This window comes from Pseudophryne corroboree, chromosome 11 (genome assembly GCF_028390025.1).
Source record: "Pseudophryne corroboree isolate aPseCor3 chromosome 11, aPseCor3.hap2, whole genome shotgun sequence".
NCBI lineage: Eukaryota > Metazoa > Chordata > Amphibia > Anura > Myobatrachidae > Pseudophryne > Pseudophryne corroboree.
In genome coordinates, this window is record NC_086454.1 from 40634566 (window position 1) to 40652151 (window position 17586).

General features: G+C 48.7%; 1 protein-coding gene across 2 annotated transcripts in view; it reads right to left on the reverse strand.

Moving 5' to 3' along the window:
• TRIM66 (tripartite motif containing 66) overlaps nucleotides 1-17586 on the reverse strand; it is a 90663-nt gene that overhangs the window by 43019 nt on the left and 30058 nt on the right. For both annotated transcript variants that reach the window (XM_063944047.1, XM_063944046.1), the window contains exons 8-11: nucleotides 16612-17498; nucleotides 8808-8975; nucleotides 3934-4194; nucleotides 2289-2544 (exon numbers count right to left, since the gene is read on the reverse strand). In XM_063944047.1, coding sequence (XP_063800117.1) covers nucleotides 2289-2544; nucleotides 3934-4194; nucleotides 8808-8975; nucleotides 16612-17498 — 1572 coding nt within the window. The remainder of the gene's footprint in view (nucleotides 1-2288; nucleotides 2545-3933; nucleotides 4195-8807; nucleotides 8976-16611; nucleotides 17499-17586) is intronic.

Here is a 17586-nt window from a genome sequence, read left to right on the forward strand (position 1 = left end):
ACAGCTATTCCAACTCCTGGGTGACCATGACACTCATGGAGTGGGAATAGAACCTGTGGCGAGCGCAGCGTGGCGATCGCAGCAAGCCCCGCATGGGGCTTGGTTGTGCTTGCCCCCCTGCCGGCATTCTGTCGGTCGGGATCCTGGCGTCGGTAGTCTGATCGCCAGGATCCTGACCACCGGGATCCCGTACCCAACCCCCACCAACAGCCGGATGTGGATCATAAGGTCGACACTAACTAGGACGACAGTCATTAGGTTGACAACTATTGGTCGACAGTGACTAGGTCGACACTGTCATTAGGTCGACAGGAACAATATCAACGTTGGAAAAGGTCGACATGAGTTTTTTACATTCTTTTGGCGTCGTTTTCTTCGTAAAGTGCCCGGGAACCCCAATTAGTGCACCGTGTCCCCTCGCTTCGGGCAAGGTGCCTCACTCCGTTACCGCTGCGCTAGGCACAGGTTACTATTCTCAATCGTAGTCCACGTGGATCGTAAAGGTTAAAACAATGTAAAACAAAACAAAAATGTACCATGCGGCAGGTAATGTATGTGCCGTGGAGTGGGTTATGTTCAGAGCCGTTTCTTGTGATGGGCGAGGCGTCCCGTCGCGGCTCTTTGGTGGCTCCTGGTGCTCCCCCTCCTCCCTGTCATGACTACTGCGCTCGTGGGGCGGAGTTTCGCGTAACGACGTGTCTCCATAGTGATCTCACGACGCAAATGCGTCATTAGGCGTAACTCCACCCCCCGAGCGAAGTAGTAATCACGGGGGGAGGGGGAGCCAGGACACTAGGAGGACAGAGCATTGGGCGGGCGGGAGGAGGGAGATGGTAGTGTGTGACCGGACAGGTGCTGTAAACACCCCAAAGAGCACTACACAGCCCTGGCAACTGGCATTGCACAGCCCTGGCATCGATCAGACACCCGTCCCAGACCATGAAAAACCTGGCAACCAGCATGTATCCCGGAGCATGAAACCCCTGGCAACCAGCATGATACCTAGCGCGTGAAACCCTTGGCAACCAGCATGGATCCCAGAGCCTGAAACCCCTGGCAACCAGCATAGATCCCAAAGCATGAAAAACCTGGCAACCAGCATGGATCCCAGAGCATGAAACCCCTGGCAACCAGCATGATACCCAGCGCGTGAAACCTTTGGCAACCAGCATGGATCCCAGAGCATGAAACCCCTGGCAACCAGCATGATACCTAGCGCGTGAAACCCTTGGCAACCAGCATGGATCCCAGAGCATGAAACCCCTGGCAACCAGCATGATACCCAGCGCGTGAAACCTTTGGCAACCAGCATGGATCCCAGAGCATGAAACCCCTGGCAACCAGCATGATACCTAGCGCGTGAAACCCCTGGCAACCAGCATGATACCTAGCGCGTGAAACCCCTGGCAACCAGCATGATACCTAGCGCGTGAAACCCCTGGCAACCAGCATGATACCCAGCGCGTGAATCCTTTGGCAACCAGCATGGATCCCAGAGCATGAAACCCCTGGCAACCAGCATGATACCTAGCGCGTGAAACCCCTGGCAACCAGCATGATACCCAGCGTGTGAAACCTTTGGCAACCAGCATGGATCCCAGAGCATGAAACCCCTGGCAACCAGTATGACACCCAGCGCGTGAAACCCCTGGCAACAAGCAGGTAATTTAAAAGTAATTAGAAGCTTTACTGTAGGGAATAGTGTATGAAGGGCATTGCAGTGTGTGGCATAATATGGTGCAGGTGGCATTACTGTGTGGGGCTTAATATGGTTGAATTTATTTTTTGTCCTGTGGTGGCCGTGATCTGTTAGTGCCGAGTCAAAAACTTGGGTGTAAGGTCTTTTCAGGCAAAACCACGCCCATTTGAATGAGACCACGCCCAATTTAGCGAGACCACGCCCCTTGCCGGGAGTGTGCGCGCCTGTATTTTTTATGTCTATGGGGGGCGCATTTTTTATGTCAACTGGGGGGAGCGCATTTTTTAAATTTCACACTGGGAGCCAAATTGGCTAGAAACAGCCCTGGTTATGTGTCTATGTGTGTGCCATGGTGGTGGTGGGGGAGTGTAATGTATGTGCCATGGGGTGGTGTAATGTATATGCCATGTACCGTGGGGTGGGGTACACCTGTATAGGGTGGGGTATACCTGTGCGGGGTGGGGTACACTTGTGCGGGGTGGGGTACACCTGTGCTGGGTGGGGTACACCTGTGCGGGGTGGGGAATACCTTTGTGGGGTGGGGTACACCTGTGCGGGGTGGGGTACACCTGTGCAGGGTGGGGTATACCTGTGCGGGGTGGGGTGCAGTTGCCAGATTCATTCTTTATGTCCGTGATGACAGGCTGCAGGGGGGCGATGTCTCTCCGGGGTGCAGAGGTCGAGGAGGACGAGTCACGCGGGAAACATTTCTTCAAGGACAGATTTATTGGCTCTTCGAGTATATTCTCCAGCGGCAGAACGATGTCACTCAGCGAGTTCCTGCTGTCACTTCCCAAAGCGTTGTCTATGGGGGGCCCGCTGCAGCTGAAGCCCTCATTCTCTATCTGGAGGAGTAGAGGGAGATTACACAGGGTGTAAGGTGGAATGCTGGAGTTTTGGAGAGACCAGACTGAGGTGTGCTGCCAGTATATACATAGGGGCCTATTGTAAAAAGAACTGGGACCATTTGCAGAACATGCTTGAATCCCCCACCTGCCCAGCAGAGGACCAGGGTCTGCCGCCTGAAGTGTAAATTCCATAGATATATATTTATGAGCAGTCAGTGGGCCGGAGCCCCCAATCAGGTTACACAATCTGCTTTATTCTGATTACATGGAACACATTCCGCTGTATGTTCAGGCCCCATATAGACAGCAGGCTGGTATTTGGCTCCCAGCTACTCTGACAGAAGGATCCCACTTTCTACCATAAGACGGATCACTGGCAGATCTGCACTAGGGCAATACAAACACTGCTGCCTCACACTGTACAAATGTCCTCCTTTTACAGTAAAACTTAATGGATTTCAGGACAGATGTCATTGTGTGATAGGGACTTGTTGTTGACCAGGTGGGGTTTCTTTCTCAGTGTGGATAATAATCTACATTGTAACCCACAGGCAAATATTAGACATTACATAGCAGGTGAGGACATTACAATGTGTTACTGGGCTGAAGAATGCACATTTATGGGGCAATTCTCTGCTTTGTCCTACCAGCAGCAGAAGTTCCTGTTTGCGCCTCATCTGACCCATAACTACATCCGCACAGGGAAGTACTGGAAGATCCTAACACTATCTCCAACTACTGACCCATCTCTCTCCACCTGTTTGGCTCCAAACTTCTTGAGCGTATTGTCTACAACCGCCTTACTGCCTTTCTTTCCCCCCACTGCCTGCTTTACCCTGCTTCCATCCACTCCATTGAAACTGCCCTCACAAAAGTCTGCAATGACCTACTTGCTGCCAAATCCGAGGGCCACTAAACTCTGCTCATTCTCCTCAACTTCTCTGCTGCTTTTGACACTGTGGACCACTCTTTCCTCCTGCAAATACTTCACTTGGTGTGGGTGATACTGCCCTCTCCTGGCTGTCCTCCCACCTCTCTGACCGTTCCTTCTCTGTCTCCTCTCATGACTCCCGGGCCCGGACTCTCAGGGAGGCCCACCTCTAGCTCCTACACAGTGTAGCTGTCACTGGTGAGGGCTGGGATCCGGCCCACGCAGCCCCTGGTGCTTGCAGGCAGCTGCTGATACAATGATTAAAGTCTATTATGAGACCTGCTTAGGTGCAGAGTCAGACCCTCCGGCACTTGGTTGGGAAGCGGTTACAGATTGAACCCCGGAGTACGGGAAGGTACACAATTCCTCGTCTCTATACAATCAGGAGAGACTGTGTATCCCTGAGCTCTGGTAATGTTTGTGTCTTCATCCTCTGGTGTATCAGTAAATCATACCTTGCATACTGCATTCCCCAGGAGAGCGCCCCCTGTTGCTAGGTGATCAGTAGATTCTAAGTGCATGTTCTCAGCAACAGCTGCTTCCACCGCAGCGTAGCCAGCGATTCTCTCCGTCTCGGCATCAGTGTAACATCTGTCCTGGGGCTGCTCAAAGAAGTGGCAGGACACCGCCTGCATTTGTGGGTCCACTGAGCGAGACAGTCTGGGGGAGGATAACTCCAGATCCGGAGAATTGGAGAAACTCTCTGAGGCAGAGCGCTGTAAGGGAGACACCATGCACCAGTTTGTTATTATACGGAGAGCGATAAATAATTCAGGGAACTTTTATATATTGCTTTATGTATAATGGGGCTTAATTCTGACAGATTAACCATGGGGCAGTTGGAGCTCCAGCTCCAGGCCTCAACATTAAAATAGGCCCTTTATCATGACAGTATAATGATGACCAGATCCCAGCTGGCCACACAGTCAGCCATACATCATAAGTATTAAAATTGTATTTCTATTTTCCTCACAAATTGTGCTACTTTTAATCATTAGGAGACATTGGGGCTGATAGTGTAGAGGTGGTACACTCCCACATGGCATTTTCCACACCCACACGATACTGGTCACACCCACACAGCACTGGGCACACCCACACAGCACTGGTCGCACCCACACAGCACTGGCCGCACCCACATAGCACTGGTCGCACCCACACAGCACTGGTCGCACCCACACAGCACTGGTCGCACCCACACAGCACTGGCCACACCCACACAGCACTGGCCACACCCACATAGCACTGGTCGCACCCACACAGCACTGGCCACACCCACACAGCACTGGCCACACCCACACAGCACTGGCCACACCCACACAATTCTGGCAATGGCTCCTCTACTTCTCACAATAAGGGGCTATTCAATTAGCCCCGTTAAGATGGCCCAAGACGCGGCTTATCAGGGATTTTGTTTCACCTACCTCAAGCAAAATCCATGAAAACAGCGAAAACTGGGCTGTTTCTACCATAAAAACCTGTGTGTTTTCGGGTGAAATTTTTTTTTGGGGGGGGGTGACCTAATTGGATACGTCCCCCCCAAAAAAATGGAAGAAACATTGGAAAAACACGCGAAAAACATTACTTTTTCACTCCTGATGCTTCTTTGCCTGTGATTGATTACCCCCCCCCCCCCTCCCCCCCCCCCCCCCTTAGCCCTAATCGATTTCAGCCTCAGGCCCATGTGGAACTTAGGGGGGGGTGATGTATCAAGCAGTAAAAACAGTGGAGAAGTAGACCAGTGGAGAAGTTGCCCATAGCAACCAATTTGAAGTATAATTTATCAAGTACATTCGATAACATGATAAGTTGAAGCTGATTGATTGGTTGCTATGGGAAACTGCTCCCCTGGTCCACTTCTCTTTTCACTATTTGATGCATCAACCTTTTAATCAGTCCATGCCAACAAGTATAACTGTAGGTGACTGGGAAATGGAGAGCATATATCCACAAGGGTTGGGTATGGGTGACTGGCGATCATACTTTCCTACCTGACCCTCTCCATGAGGGAGAAAATGCTCTGTTCCTGGACTTTCCTGGTAATGTATGATTGCCATCACCTGTGGTGAAACACCTTTCTTATCAGTTAGCTAGTTCACCACAGGTGATGGCAATCTTACATTGCCAGGAAAGTCCAGGAACAGAGCATTTTTTCCCTCATGGAGAGGGTCAGGTAGGCAAGTATGCTGGCGATCTCTGAGTTTAGGTTGCAGGAGGGGGGGGGGGGGGATTTTGTATCCCGACCGCCAGTCATGTAACCACTTCCTATCCACAACACAGAGGCAGAAGCGAAGGGCGTGCCAGCCCCACATCAATAGTAGGAAATCCATCAAATCACATAGGAAAAAGAATTGGTCACTATTCAGAGTCACAGTTTAGGAAGTACTGTAGTATTGATAGATTGAAGAAGTGTATTTTGCTTCCCTACAACCATTTAGCAAAATCAGCCCATAAAGGCATCCTAATTGTGGCCTTTACATACACTGTACGTTATAATGAAGTGTGACTGACTTCATCGTGGACACGGAACACTGCTTTGCTGAACAGAGACGCTCTGTACTGACACGACTGCTGGGGACAGAAACATATTGGGCGGGATTCAAATCTTGCAGCTCCTCTCCCGCTCCCATCGCGCCCGCCGGCAGAATTCAAATGTTACTGCCGATGGGCACGATATCAGCATTTCAGCTCGCCACCCCCTGGGGTGGTGTGCTGAAATGCACGAAAAGTGACCCGTTTGGACGCCCAAACGGGACTTTTCACGATCGCACCCATGACTTTAGTCAGGCTTAGCTGCTAAACCCATCTCTTATGGGCGCGATCAGCGCGATAACAGGGGGCCATAGAATATCACCCCGTGATCTCCCATCACTTTAGACGGGAGATCGGGGGCAATAAAAGATTTGAATCCCGCCCATTGTATGATATGCCAGTCACTAGGGTGCATGGGGTATGACTGGTATATGTTACCATGGCTCAGAAGCCAGCATGGCACAGGGACGTTTTAAGGGCCTAATTCAACATGACATGTGGGAGGACACCCAACACAGGGCAAGTCCGCCCTGCGTGCCGGGTTCTGCCCCCCCCCCCCCCCCCCCCCCACTCAAACATGCAAAAGCATCGCACAACAGCGAAGCTTTCAAAGGTTTAGGGCTGCCCTCTGCCTATACAGCCTAGCTGTGCGAGCCATCTTTTGGCTTGCAACGGCGCCAACGCGACAACTCCTCCCGCCCCAAGAACGCCCCTGCCTGTCAATCAGGTAGAGGCGTTCGCACATGTGAGATGCCGTCGCACCACACTGTGTGCGCACGTGCAGTGTGGCTTCTTTGCATGTGCGCACTGCACTGTGCAACAGCATGCGAATGCTGCCACCAGCAGTGTTCCATGCCACCAGCAGTGTTCCATGCTGAATTGGGCCCTAAGACAAGAGGGGGCCCTTATGGAAACTTCTGTGCCCTCCCCCTAAAACAATGTCTTTGCAGTTTTCTGCGCATGTGCAATATATCTAGCAATGTCTCTGGAAATATGGCGTCAGCTCTGTACAGTATATCTGGCAATATCTCCAGAAATATGGCGTCAGCTCTGTACAGTATATCTGGCAATATCTCTGGAAATATGGCGTCACCTCTGTATTTCTGGCAATATCTCTGGAAATATGGCGTCAGCTCTGTACAGTATATCTGGCAATATCTCTGGAAATATCTCTGGAAATATGGCGTCACCTCTGTATTTCTGGCAATATCTCTGGAAATATGGCGTCAGCTCTGTACAGTATTTCTGTCAATATCTCTGGAAATATCTCTGGAAATATGGCGTCACCTCTGTATTTCTGGCAATATCTCTGGAAATATGGTGTCAGCTCTGTACAGTATATCTGGCAATATCTCTGGAAATATCTCTGGAAATATGGCGTCACCTCTGTATTTCTGTCAATATCTCTGGAAATATGGCGTTAGCTCTGTATTTCCGGCAGTATCTCTGGGGGCCGATTCAGACCTGATCACTGCTGTGCGTTTTCGCACAGCGGGCGATCAGGTCTGAACTGCGCATGCGTATGTACCACAATGCGCAGGTGCGACGGGGAGCGACGGGATGGTGCGAAAAATCCCATCGCACCGGCGAACACAAGGAGATTGACAGGAAGAGGGAGTTTGTGGGTGGCAACTGACCGTTTTTGAGCAGTGTCCGGAAAAACGCAGGAGTGACCAGGCGTTTGGAGGGAGGCATCAGCTCCGGCCCCCGATCATCGCACTGGAAGAGTAAGTCCTGGGCTGCGCAGAGACTGCACAAAATTAGTTTGTGCAGTCTCTCAAACACATCCGAACGCACACATACACAGTGATTTCCCCCTCCCCCGTAGGCGACGACTACCTGATCGCAGGGATGCAAAAATGCACCCTAGCGATCAGGTTTGAATTACCCCCACGGTGTCAGCTCTGTGTTTCCGGCAATATCTCTGGGAATATGGTGTCATCTCTGTATATCTGGCAATATCTCTGGAAATATGGCGTCAGCTCTGTATTTCCAGCAATATCTCTGGAAATATGGCGTCAGTTCTGTGTTTCTGGCATTAGCTCCAGAAATATGGCGTCAGCTCTGTATATCTGGCAATATCTCTGGAAATATGGCGTCAGCTCTGTTTCCGGCAATATCTCTGGAAATATGGCGTCAGCTCTGTGTTTCTGGCAATATCTCTGGGAATATGGCGTCAGCTCTGTATATCTGGCAATATCTCTGGAAATATGGCGTCGGCTCTGTGTTTCCGGCAATATCTCTGGAAATATGGCGTCAGCTCTGTATATCTGCGATATCTCTGGAAATATGGCGTCAGCTCTGTGTTTCTGGCAATATCTCTGGAAATATGGCGTCAGCTCTGTATTTCCGGCAATATCTCTGGAAATATGGCGTCAGCTCGGTGTTTCTGGCAATATCTCTGGGAATATGGCGTCAGCTCTGTATATCTGGCAATATCTCTGGAAATATGGCGTCAGCTCTGTATTTCCAGCAATATCTCTGGAAATATGGCGTCAGTTCTGTGTTTCTGGCAATATCTCTAGAAATATGGCGTCAGCTCTGTATATCTGGCAATATCTCTGGAAATATGGCGTCAGCTCTGTGTTTCTGGCAATATCTCCAGAAATATGGCGTCAGCTCTGTATTTCCGGCAATATCTCTGGAAATATGCAAAGATCAGCATCATATGACAAGAGAATACTAAGTAATAGCAAGAGCGTCCAGAAGACATAGTGTACATCCACCAAAGCAAATGTGCTATTACCTCTCATACATATTACCTATATAACTAATAATTGCTCCATGTTGGGGTTACCTTTCTGACGGGATTCGCTGAGAGCTGGTTCCGCCGGCATGCGTCATTCTCCACTGCGGCGATGATCTCATCTGCTATAGATTGGGATTGTGGATTTTCAGGAGAGTGCGTAATGACAGGGGACAAGTCCACGGTGTGTCCTCCAGGTGATATGGGGTCATCGCAGACCTGTGGTTGTAACAACATGAGAGCTACTTACAGAGTGTTCCTAGATTATGTTCCGCACATGACTACAGAACTGGATTGTAGAAAAGATGATCATTGTAATGCCATCACTAACAGGACCTCTACACTGTAATGCCGTCACTAACATTACCTCTACACTGTAATGCTGTCACTAACATTACCTCTACACTGTAATGCCGTCACTAACAGGACCTCTACACTGTAATGCTGTCACTAACATTACCTCTACACTGTAATGCCATCACTAACAGGACCTCTACACTGTAATGCTGTCACTAACATTACCTCTACACTGTAATGCTGTCACTAACATTACCTCTACACTGTAATGCCATCACTAACAGGACCTCTACACTGTAATGCTGTCACTAACATTACCTCTACACTGTAATGCTGTCACTAACATTACCTCCACACTGTAATGCCGTCACTAACAGGACCTCTACACTGTAATGCTGTCACTAACATTACCTCCACACTGTAATGCCGTCACTAACAGGACCTCTACACTGTAATGCTGTCACTAACAGGACCTCTACACTGTAATGCCATCACTAACATTACCTCTACACTGTAATGCCATAAAAAAATAGACCGCTACACTGTAATGCCATCACTAACAGGACCTCTACACTGTAATGCCGTCACTAACAGGGCCTCTACACTGTAATGCCATCACTAACAGGACCTCTACACTGTAATGCCGTCACTAACAAGATCTCTACACTGTAATGCCATCACTAACAGGTCCTCTACACTGTAGTGCTGTCACTAACAGGACCTCTACACTGTAATGCCGTCACTAACAGGACCTCTACACTGTAATGCCGTCACTAACAGGACCTCTGCACTGTAAACAGGACCTCTATACTGTAATGCCATCACTAACAGGACCTCTACACTGTAATGCCATCACTAACAGGATCTCTACACTGTAATGTCCTCACTAACAGGACCTCTACACTGTAATGCCATCACTAACAGGACCTCTACACTGTAATGCCATCACTAACAGGACCTCTACACTGTAATGCCATCACTAACAGGACCTTTACACTGTAATGCCATCACTAACAGGACCTCTACACTGTAGTGCCATCACTAACATGACCTCTACACTGTAATGCCGTCACTAACAAGACCTCTACACTGTAATGCCGTCACTAACAGGACCTCTACACTGTAATGCCATCACTAACAGGACCTCTACACTGTAGTGCCATCACTAACAGGACCTCTATACTGTAATGCCGTCACTAACAGGACCTGTGCACTGTAATGCCGTCACTAACAGGACCTCTACACTGTAATGCCATCACTAACATGACCTCTACACTGTAGTGCCATCACTAACAGGACCTCTACACTGTAGTGCTGTCACTTACAGGACCTCTATACTGTAATGCCGTCACTAACAGGACCTGTGCACTGTAATGCCGTCACTAACAGGACCTCTACACTGTAATGCCATCACTAACATGACCTCTACTCTGTAGTGCCATCACTAACAGGACCTCTACACTGTAGTGCTGTCACTTACAGGACCTCTATACTGTAATGCCGTCACTAACAGGACCTGTGCACTGTAATGCCGTCACTAACAGGACCTCTACACTGTAATGCCGTCACTAACAGGACCTCTACACTGTAATGCCAATACTAACAGGACCTCTATACTGCAATACCGTCACTAACAGGACCTCTACACTGTAATGCCGTCACTAACATTACCTCTACACTGTAATGCTGTCACTAACATTACCTCTACACTGTAATGCCATCACTAACAGGACCTCTACACTGTAATGCTGTCACTAACATTACCTCTACACTGTAATGCCATCACTAACATGCCCTCTACACTGTAATGCCATCACTAACAGGACCTCTACACTGTAATGCTGTCACTAACAGGACCTCTACACTGTAATGCCATCACTAACATTACCTCTACACTGTAATGCCATCAATAAATAGACCTATACACTGTAATGCCATCACTAACAGGACCTCTACACTGTAATGCCGTCACTAACAGGGCCTCTACACTGTAATGCCATCACTAACAGGACATCTACACTGTAATGCCGTCACTAACAGGGCCTCTACACTGTATGTGCCATCACTAACAGGACCTCTACACTGTAATGCCGTCAACAACAGGGCCTCTACACTGTATGTGCCATCACTAACAGGACCTCTACACTGTAATGCCGTCACTAACAAGATCTCTACACTGTAATGCCATCACTAACAGGTCCTCTACACTGTAGTGCTGTCACTAACAGGACCTCTACACTGTAATGCCGTCACTAACAGGACCTCTACACTGTAATGCCGTCACTAACAGGACCTCTGCACTGTAAACAGGACCTCTATACTGTAATGCCATCACTAACAGGACCTCTACACTGTAATGCCATCACTAACAGGATCTCTACACTGTAATGTCCTCACTAACAGGACCTCTACACTGTAATGCCATCACTAACAGGACCTCTACACTGTAATGCCATCACTAACAGGACCTCTACACTGTAATGCCATCACTAACAGGACCTTTACACTGTAATGCCATCACTAACAGGACCTCTACACTGTAGTGCCATCACTAACATGACCTCTACACTGTAATGCCGTCACTAACAAGACCTCTACACTGTAATGCCGTCACTAACAGGACCTCTACACTGTAATGCCATCACTAACAGGACCTCTACACTGTAGTGCCATCACTAACAGGACCTCTATACTGTAATGCCGTCACTAACAGGACCTGTGCACTGTAATGCCGTCACTAACAGGACCCTACACTGTAATGCCATCACTAACATGACCTCTACACTGTAGTGCCATCACTAACAGGACCTCTACACTGTAGTGCTGTCACTTACAGGACCTCTATACTGTAATGCCGTCACTAACAGGACCTGTGCACTGTAATGCCGTCACTAACAGGACCTCTACACTGTAATGCCATCACTAACATGACCTCTGCACTGTAATGCCATCAATAAATAGACCTATACACTGTAATGCCATCACTAACAGGACCTCTACACTGTAATGCCGTCACTAACAGGGCCTCTACACTGTAATGCCATCACTAACAGGACATCTACACTGTAATGCCGTCACTAACAGGGCCTCTACACTGTATGTGCCATCACTAACAGGACCTCTACACTGTAATGCCGTCAACAACAGGGCCTCTACACTGTATGTGCCATCACTAACAGGACCTCTACACTGTAATGCCGTCACTAACAGGACCTCTACACTGTAGTGCTGTCACTAACAGGACCTGTGCACTGTAATGCCGTCACTAACAGGACCTCTGCACTGTAATGCCGTCACTAACAAGACCTCTACACTATAATGCCATCACTAAAAGGACCTCTACACTGTAATGCCATCACTAACAGGACCTCTACACTGTAATGTCCTCACTAACAGGACCTCTACACTGTAATGCCGTCACTAACAGGACCTTTACACTGTAGTGCTGTCACTTACAGGACCTCTATACTGTAATGCCGTCACTAACAGGGCCTCTACACTGTAATGCCGTCACTAACAGGACCTTTACACTGTAGTGCTGTCACTTACAGGACCTCTATACTGTAATGCCATCACTAACAGGACCTGTACACTGTAATGCCGTCACTAACAGGACCTCTACACTGTAATGCCATCACTAACAGGACCTCTACACTGTAATGCTGTCACTAATAGGACCTCTACACTGTATTGCCATCACTAACAGGACCTCTACACTGTAATGCCGTCACTAACAGGACCTCTACACTGTAATGCCATCACTAACAGGACCTGTACACTGTAATGCCGTCACTAACAGGGCCTCTACACTGTAATGCCATCACTAACAGGACCTGTACACTGTAATGCCGTCACTAACAGGACCTCTACACTGTAATGCCATCAATAACAGGACCTCTACACTGTAATGCAGTCACTAACAGGACCTCTACACTGTAATGCCATCACTAACAGGACCTCTACACTGTAATGCCGTCACTAATAGGACCTCTACACTGTAATGCCGTCACTAACAGGACCTCTACACTGTAATGCCGTCACTAATAGGACCTCTACACTGTAATGCCGTCACTAACAGGACCTCTACACTGTAATGCCGTCACTAACAGGACCTGTACACTGTAATGCCGTCACTAACAGGACCTCTACACTGTAATGCCGTCACTAACAGGACCTGTACACTGTAATGCCGTCACTAACAGGACCTCTACACTGTAATGCCGTCACTAACAGGACCTGTACACTGTAATGCCGTCACTAACAGGACCTCTACACTGTAATGCCGTCACTAATAGGACCTCTACACTGTAATGCCGTCACTAACAGGACCTCTACACTGTAATGCCGTCACTAACAGGACCTCTACACTGTAATGCCATCACTAACAGGACCTGTACACTGTAATGCCGTCACTAACAGAACCTCTACACTGTAATGCCGTCACTAACAGGACCTCTACACTGTAATGCTGTCACTAACAGGACCTGTACACTGTAATGCCGTCACTAACATTACCTCTACACTGTAATGCCGTCACTAACAGGACCTCTACACTGTAATGCCGTCACTAATAGGACCTCTACACTGTAATGCCGTCACTAACAGGACCTCTACACTGTAATGCCGTCACTAACAGGACCTCTACACTGTAATGCCGTCACTAACAGGACCTCTACACTGTAATGCCGTCACTAATTGGACCTCTACACTGTAATGCCGTCACTAACAGGACCTCTACACTGTAATGCCGTCACTAACAGAACCTCTACACTGTAATGCCGTCACTAACAGGACCTCTACACTGTAATGCTGTCACTAACAGGACCTGTACACTGTAATGCCGTCACTAACATTACCTCTACACTGTAATGCCGTCACTAACAGGACCTCTACATGGTAACATGAATGCAGTACATGCCTCCAATAGTATCCCGAGACTGCCCCACTCACTGGCTATAACACCACTATGACGCTAATTCTACTCATGTATTATAGTAATTGTACATGCCCATGTCCATTCTATGTTGGGTATTGTACACGTTCCATCCATTGTAAGAACGCTAATTGTTACATCATTCTATCCATTATAATCATACAACATGCTGGTTATCCATAGATAGATCCTACGTTTTACCCCTATCAGAGAGAAGCCCAGGCTCTGACACGGGATGCTGGACACAGTCGGAGCCGGGGCTTCGCATGTACAGAACCTTTCAGACCGCCATACGGATCCGGGTTATACCCGGGTCGCCGCTGTTCACATAGAATGCTTAGCGATTACATCATCCCCAAGCGCTCCTGATCCCGCCAATCAGCAGTCTTTTAGGCATGACCCAGGTTATGCCTTGCACACTGCAGGTGACCCGGGGCAGACCGGGAAATAACCCTGGTCACGACCCAGGTAGTGGACCAGGGACGCACGACCAAGTCGACGCTTACACACTAAGACGGGACCCAGGTCGCGCCGACATGCCTCGGCAATTACCCAGGTTCTTCGCTCTGTGTGAAAGCTACAACATTCTATTTCCAAGTCATCTCTACACATTCTACTCCTTACATACTGTGCTCTCCACATATGCAGTTCATGCTATTTATTCCATTCCATACTGTGCACTCTGATCATTACATTATGTGCAGGGGCAAGCGCAGGATTTCTAGAGGGGGGGTTTCCAAATGCAGTCCACAATCTCCCACTCTGCAGAACATTAGAGCAAGTGCGGGAGTCTGGGGGAGCGGCAGAAGAACCTAGTAACGACCCTGGACACTAATGTAAACATTGTTTTTTTTATACACTGGATACTGTATGGAATACAGTTTAATATTTAGCACTATAGATGGTCTACAGTAAAGGCTGCATCAAACAATTAAATAATCTAAATAAGTGGTCGGAAAAGGTTAAACATAAATAAATAAATAAATAAATAAATAAATAAATACACAAACATAATAGAACCAGTACTGCACTTTCTAAGCACACATTCTCCCACCTTATGGTGAGGCTCCTGTCTCTTCTTCCTGGTAGCTACTCTCTGGTCAGTGCACTGATTGAGGACTCAGGTCCACACACACAGTAAACTTGGTAGAAGCTGCTACCACTGGGCATGTGCAGCAGATCTATAATATGAGTACTAGAGCTGCATGATGTGGCGGCAGTTCAAGCAATCATATTATATATTATTGCTATTGTTTTCATAATTTGAGCCACTTGCCAAGAGACCCACTTGTAAAGAGCTTTCCCCCCATTTGCCTCTGATGTGCTATACACTGGGCACAGTCTACTGCTCATTACATTGTATACATTCCCTGGCTGTACCTGCATATCTTCTACAGTACTGGAGGCCAGCAGGATACAGGCCGCCATGCAATGTAGTGTGATCTGCCACCTACCTCCCTTCACAACAGGTATGTGACCCCCTCCCTGTTGCACCGCACTGTGCAGCTGTCATGTCAGAGTATAGGATGTTTCGCCAACAGTCTTGCTGTTCTACCTCTGTACTTGGACTCTCATGGCAAAGGTAAGTATGTATGTGGAGGGGGTGGGGATTCTGATGAGTATTATTAAATTATAAAGCAGCAGACTGACTGCATGGTATATAAGGGGCATGTGGAGTAGTCTGATGGCAAAAAAGGGGTATGTGAATTGGAACTGATTGAATAAAAGGGTCATGCAGAGCAATCTAATGGCATAAAAGTGGCAGGTGGTAAGGTATGATGGCATAAAAGGCACACACAGAGCTGTCTGATGGCATAAAGGGGCAAGTGCTATGGTCTGATGATATAAAAGTGGCACGCGGTAAGGTATGATGGCGTAAAAGGGGCATGCAGAGCGGTCTGATGGCATAAAAGTAGCACTTGGTGAGGTATGATGGAATAAAAGGGGCATGCAGAGGAGTCTGATGGCATTAAAGGGGCAGGCGCTACGGTCTGATGGCATAAAAGTGGCACATGGTGAGGTATGATGGAATAAAAGGGGCATGCAAAGGAGTCTGATGGCATAAAAGGGGCAGTTGCTACGGTCTGATGATATAAAAGTGGCACGTAGCAAGGTATGATGGCATTAAAGGGGCACATAGAGAAGTCTGATGGCATAAAAGGCGCAGGCGCTACATTCTGATGGCATAAAAGTAGCACGTGGTAAGGTATGATGGCATAAAAGGGGCTCACAGAGCAGTCTGATGGTATAAAAGGGGCAGGCGCAATGGTCTGATGGCATTAAAGGAGTATGCAGAGCAGTCTGATGGCATAAAAGTGGCAGGCGCTACGGTCTGGTGGCATAAAAGGGGCATGTGGATCTCGGATGTATGCGGTCCTCAGATATTTGCTAAAACTTGTTAAGTGGCCCCCACCTGAAGACATTGCCCACCCCTGCTCTAGAGGTTTCTTCACCTGCCGCCTATGATTGGAAAATAGCCTTAACTTCATTATTAGAGTATTTCTCCCACTGACCAACACGAGGAGCAGAATAAAACAGAATATATTAGTGTACTATATGCAACAGCTGCTCCCAGACAGCACCAGCTGGGCAGAGGACCCCTTTATACATTACATGTACACTGACCGAAGGCGCCTCCTCCTGGTTTTGCAGCGGCACCGGAGCCGGCTGTCTGACTATGTAGTTAATCTGTCCGACTATGGTCTGCTGGACGTGCTGCGGCTGCTTGCTCTGGCTCAGCTGCACATTAGAGGGCTGACTCTGCAGGAGAAGCTCAAGTCCTTTCTGCATCTGCTCCAGCTCAAACTGTTGGTTAATTAAATCCAGGCTGTGGTGCATGTTCGGCTCCTGGGTGGTGTCCGCCGGGCACAGCGTTGGCTGCGTCTGGCCTTGGTGCCGCTGTTGCTGGATGTGACTTACGCTGTGCATGGGGGCCAGTTGCATCTGCACAGATGGGGCCTGCAAGGACGTTGCTGTGGTCAGTGGGATCGCTGAGTGCACTGGGCTAAAGTCCTGAGATGTCACAGAGCATATCGGGGCCACGCTTTGTATAGTTGGCTGGACTGGAACCCTTGGTGGCTGCGGCTGCTGCTGGCTCTCCGACCAGTAAGACGAGCTCTCATGTTCTGTGTGAGTCGGGTTAGATAACCATGGCTGGATCACCCTCAGAGGTCGGGGTGCGGGGCACTTTGACTCCTTGGGGGAGCTGTACTGTATGGGCTGCACCGCTTGCTGCTTTATGGTGGTGGAATGGGTGAAGTTGACGTGTTGGCTCACCGTGCTGCTGGCCGGCTGGCTTTTCGTGATGGATGGCAGCGTGTGGCAGTGGGTACAACAGACTGTCGTGGGGCACTGGACAGTGGGGACAAAGTTCTGGGTGTTAGCGATGGTTGCCAGGTGGGGGACAGTTGGGGGGAGGTGACCTTGGTAGTAAGATGGCTGTACGTCGTCTATAGGTGCATAGGTGGGGACATCGGCGACAGGCAATTGGGCTGTGTCGGTCAGTATACAACCTGGGGAGAGAAACAAGGACATACAGTATGGAAGTAATGTAATCATCATATTACAGGTCACTTATGTATGGGATTATCAGTGTTCTCT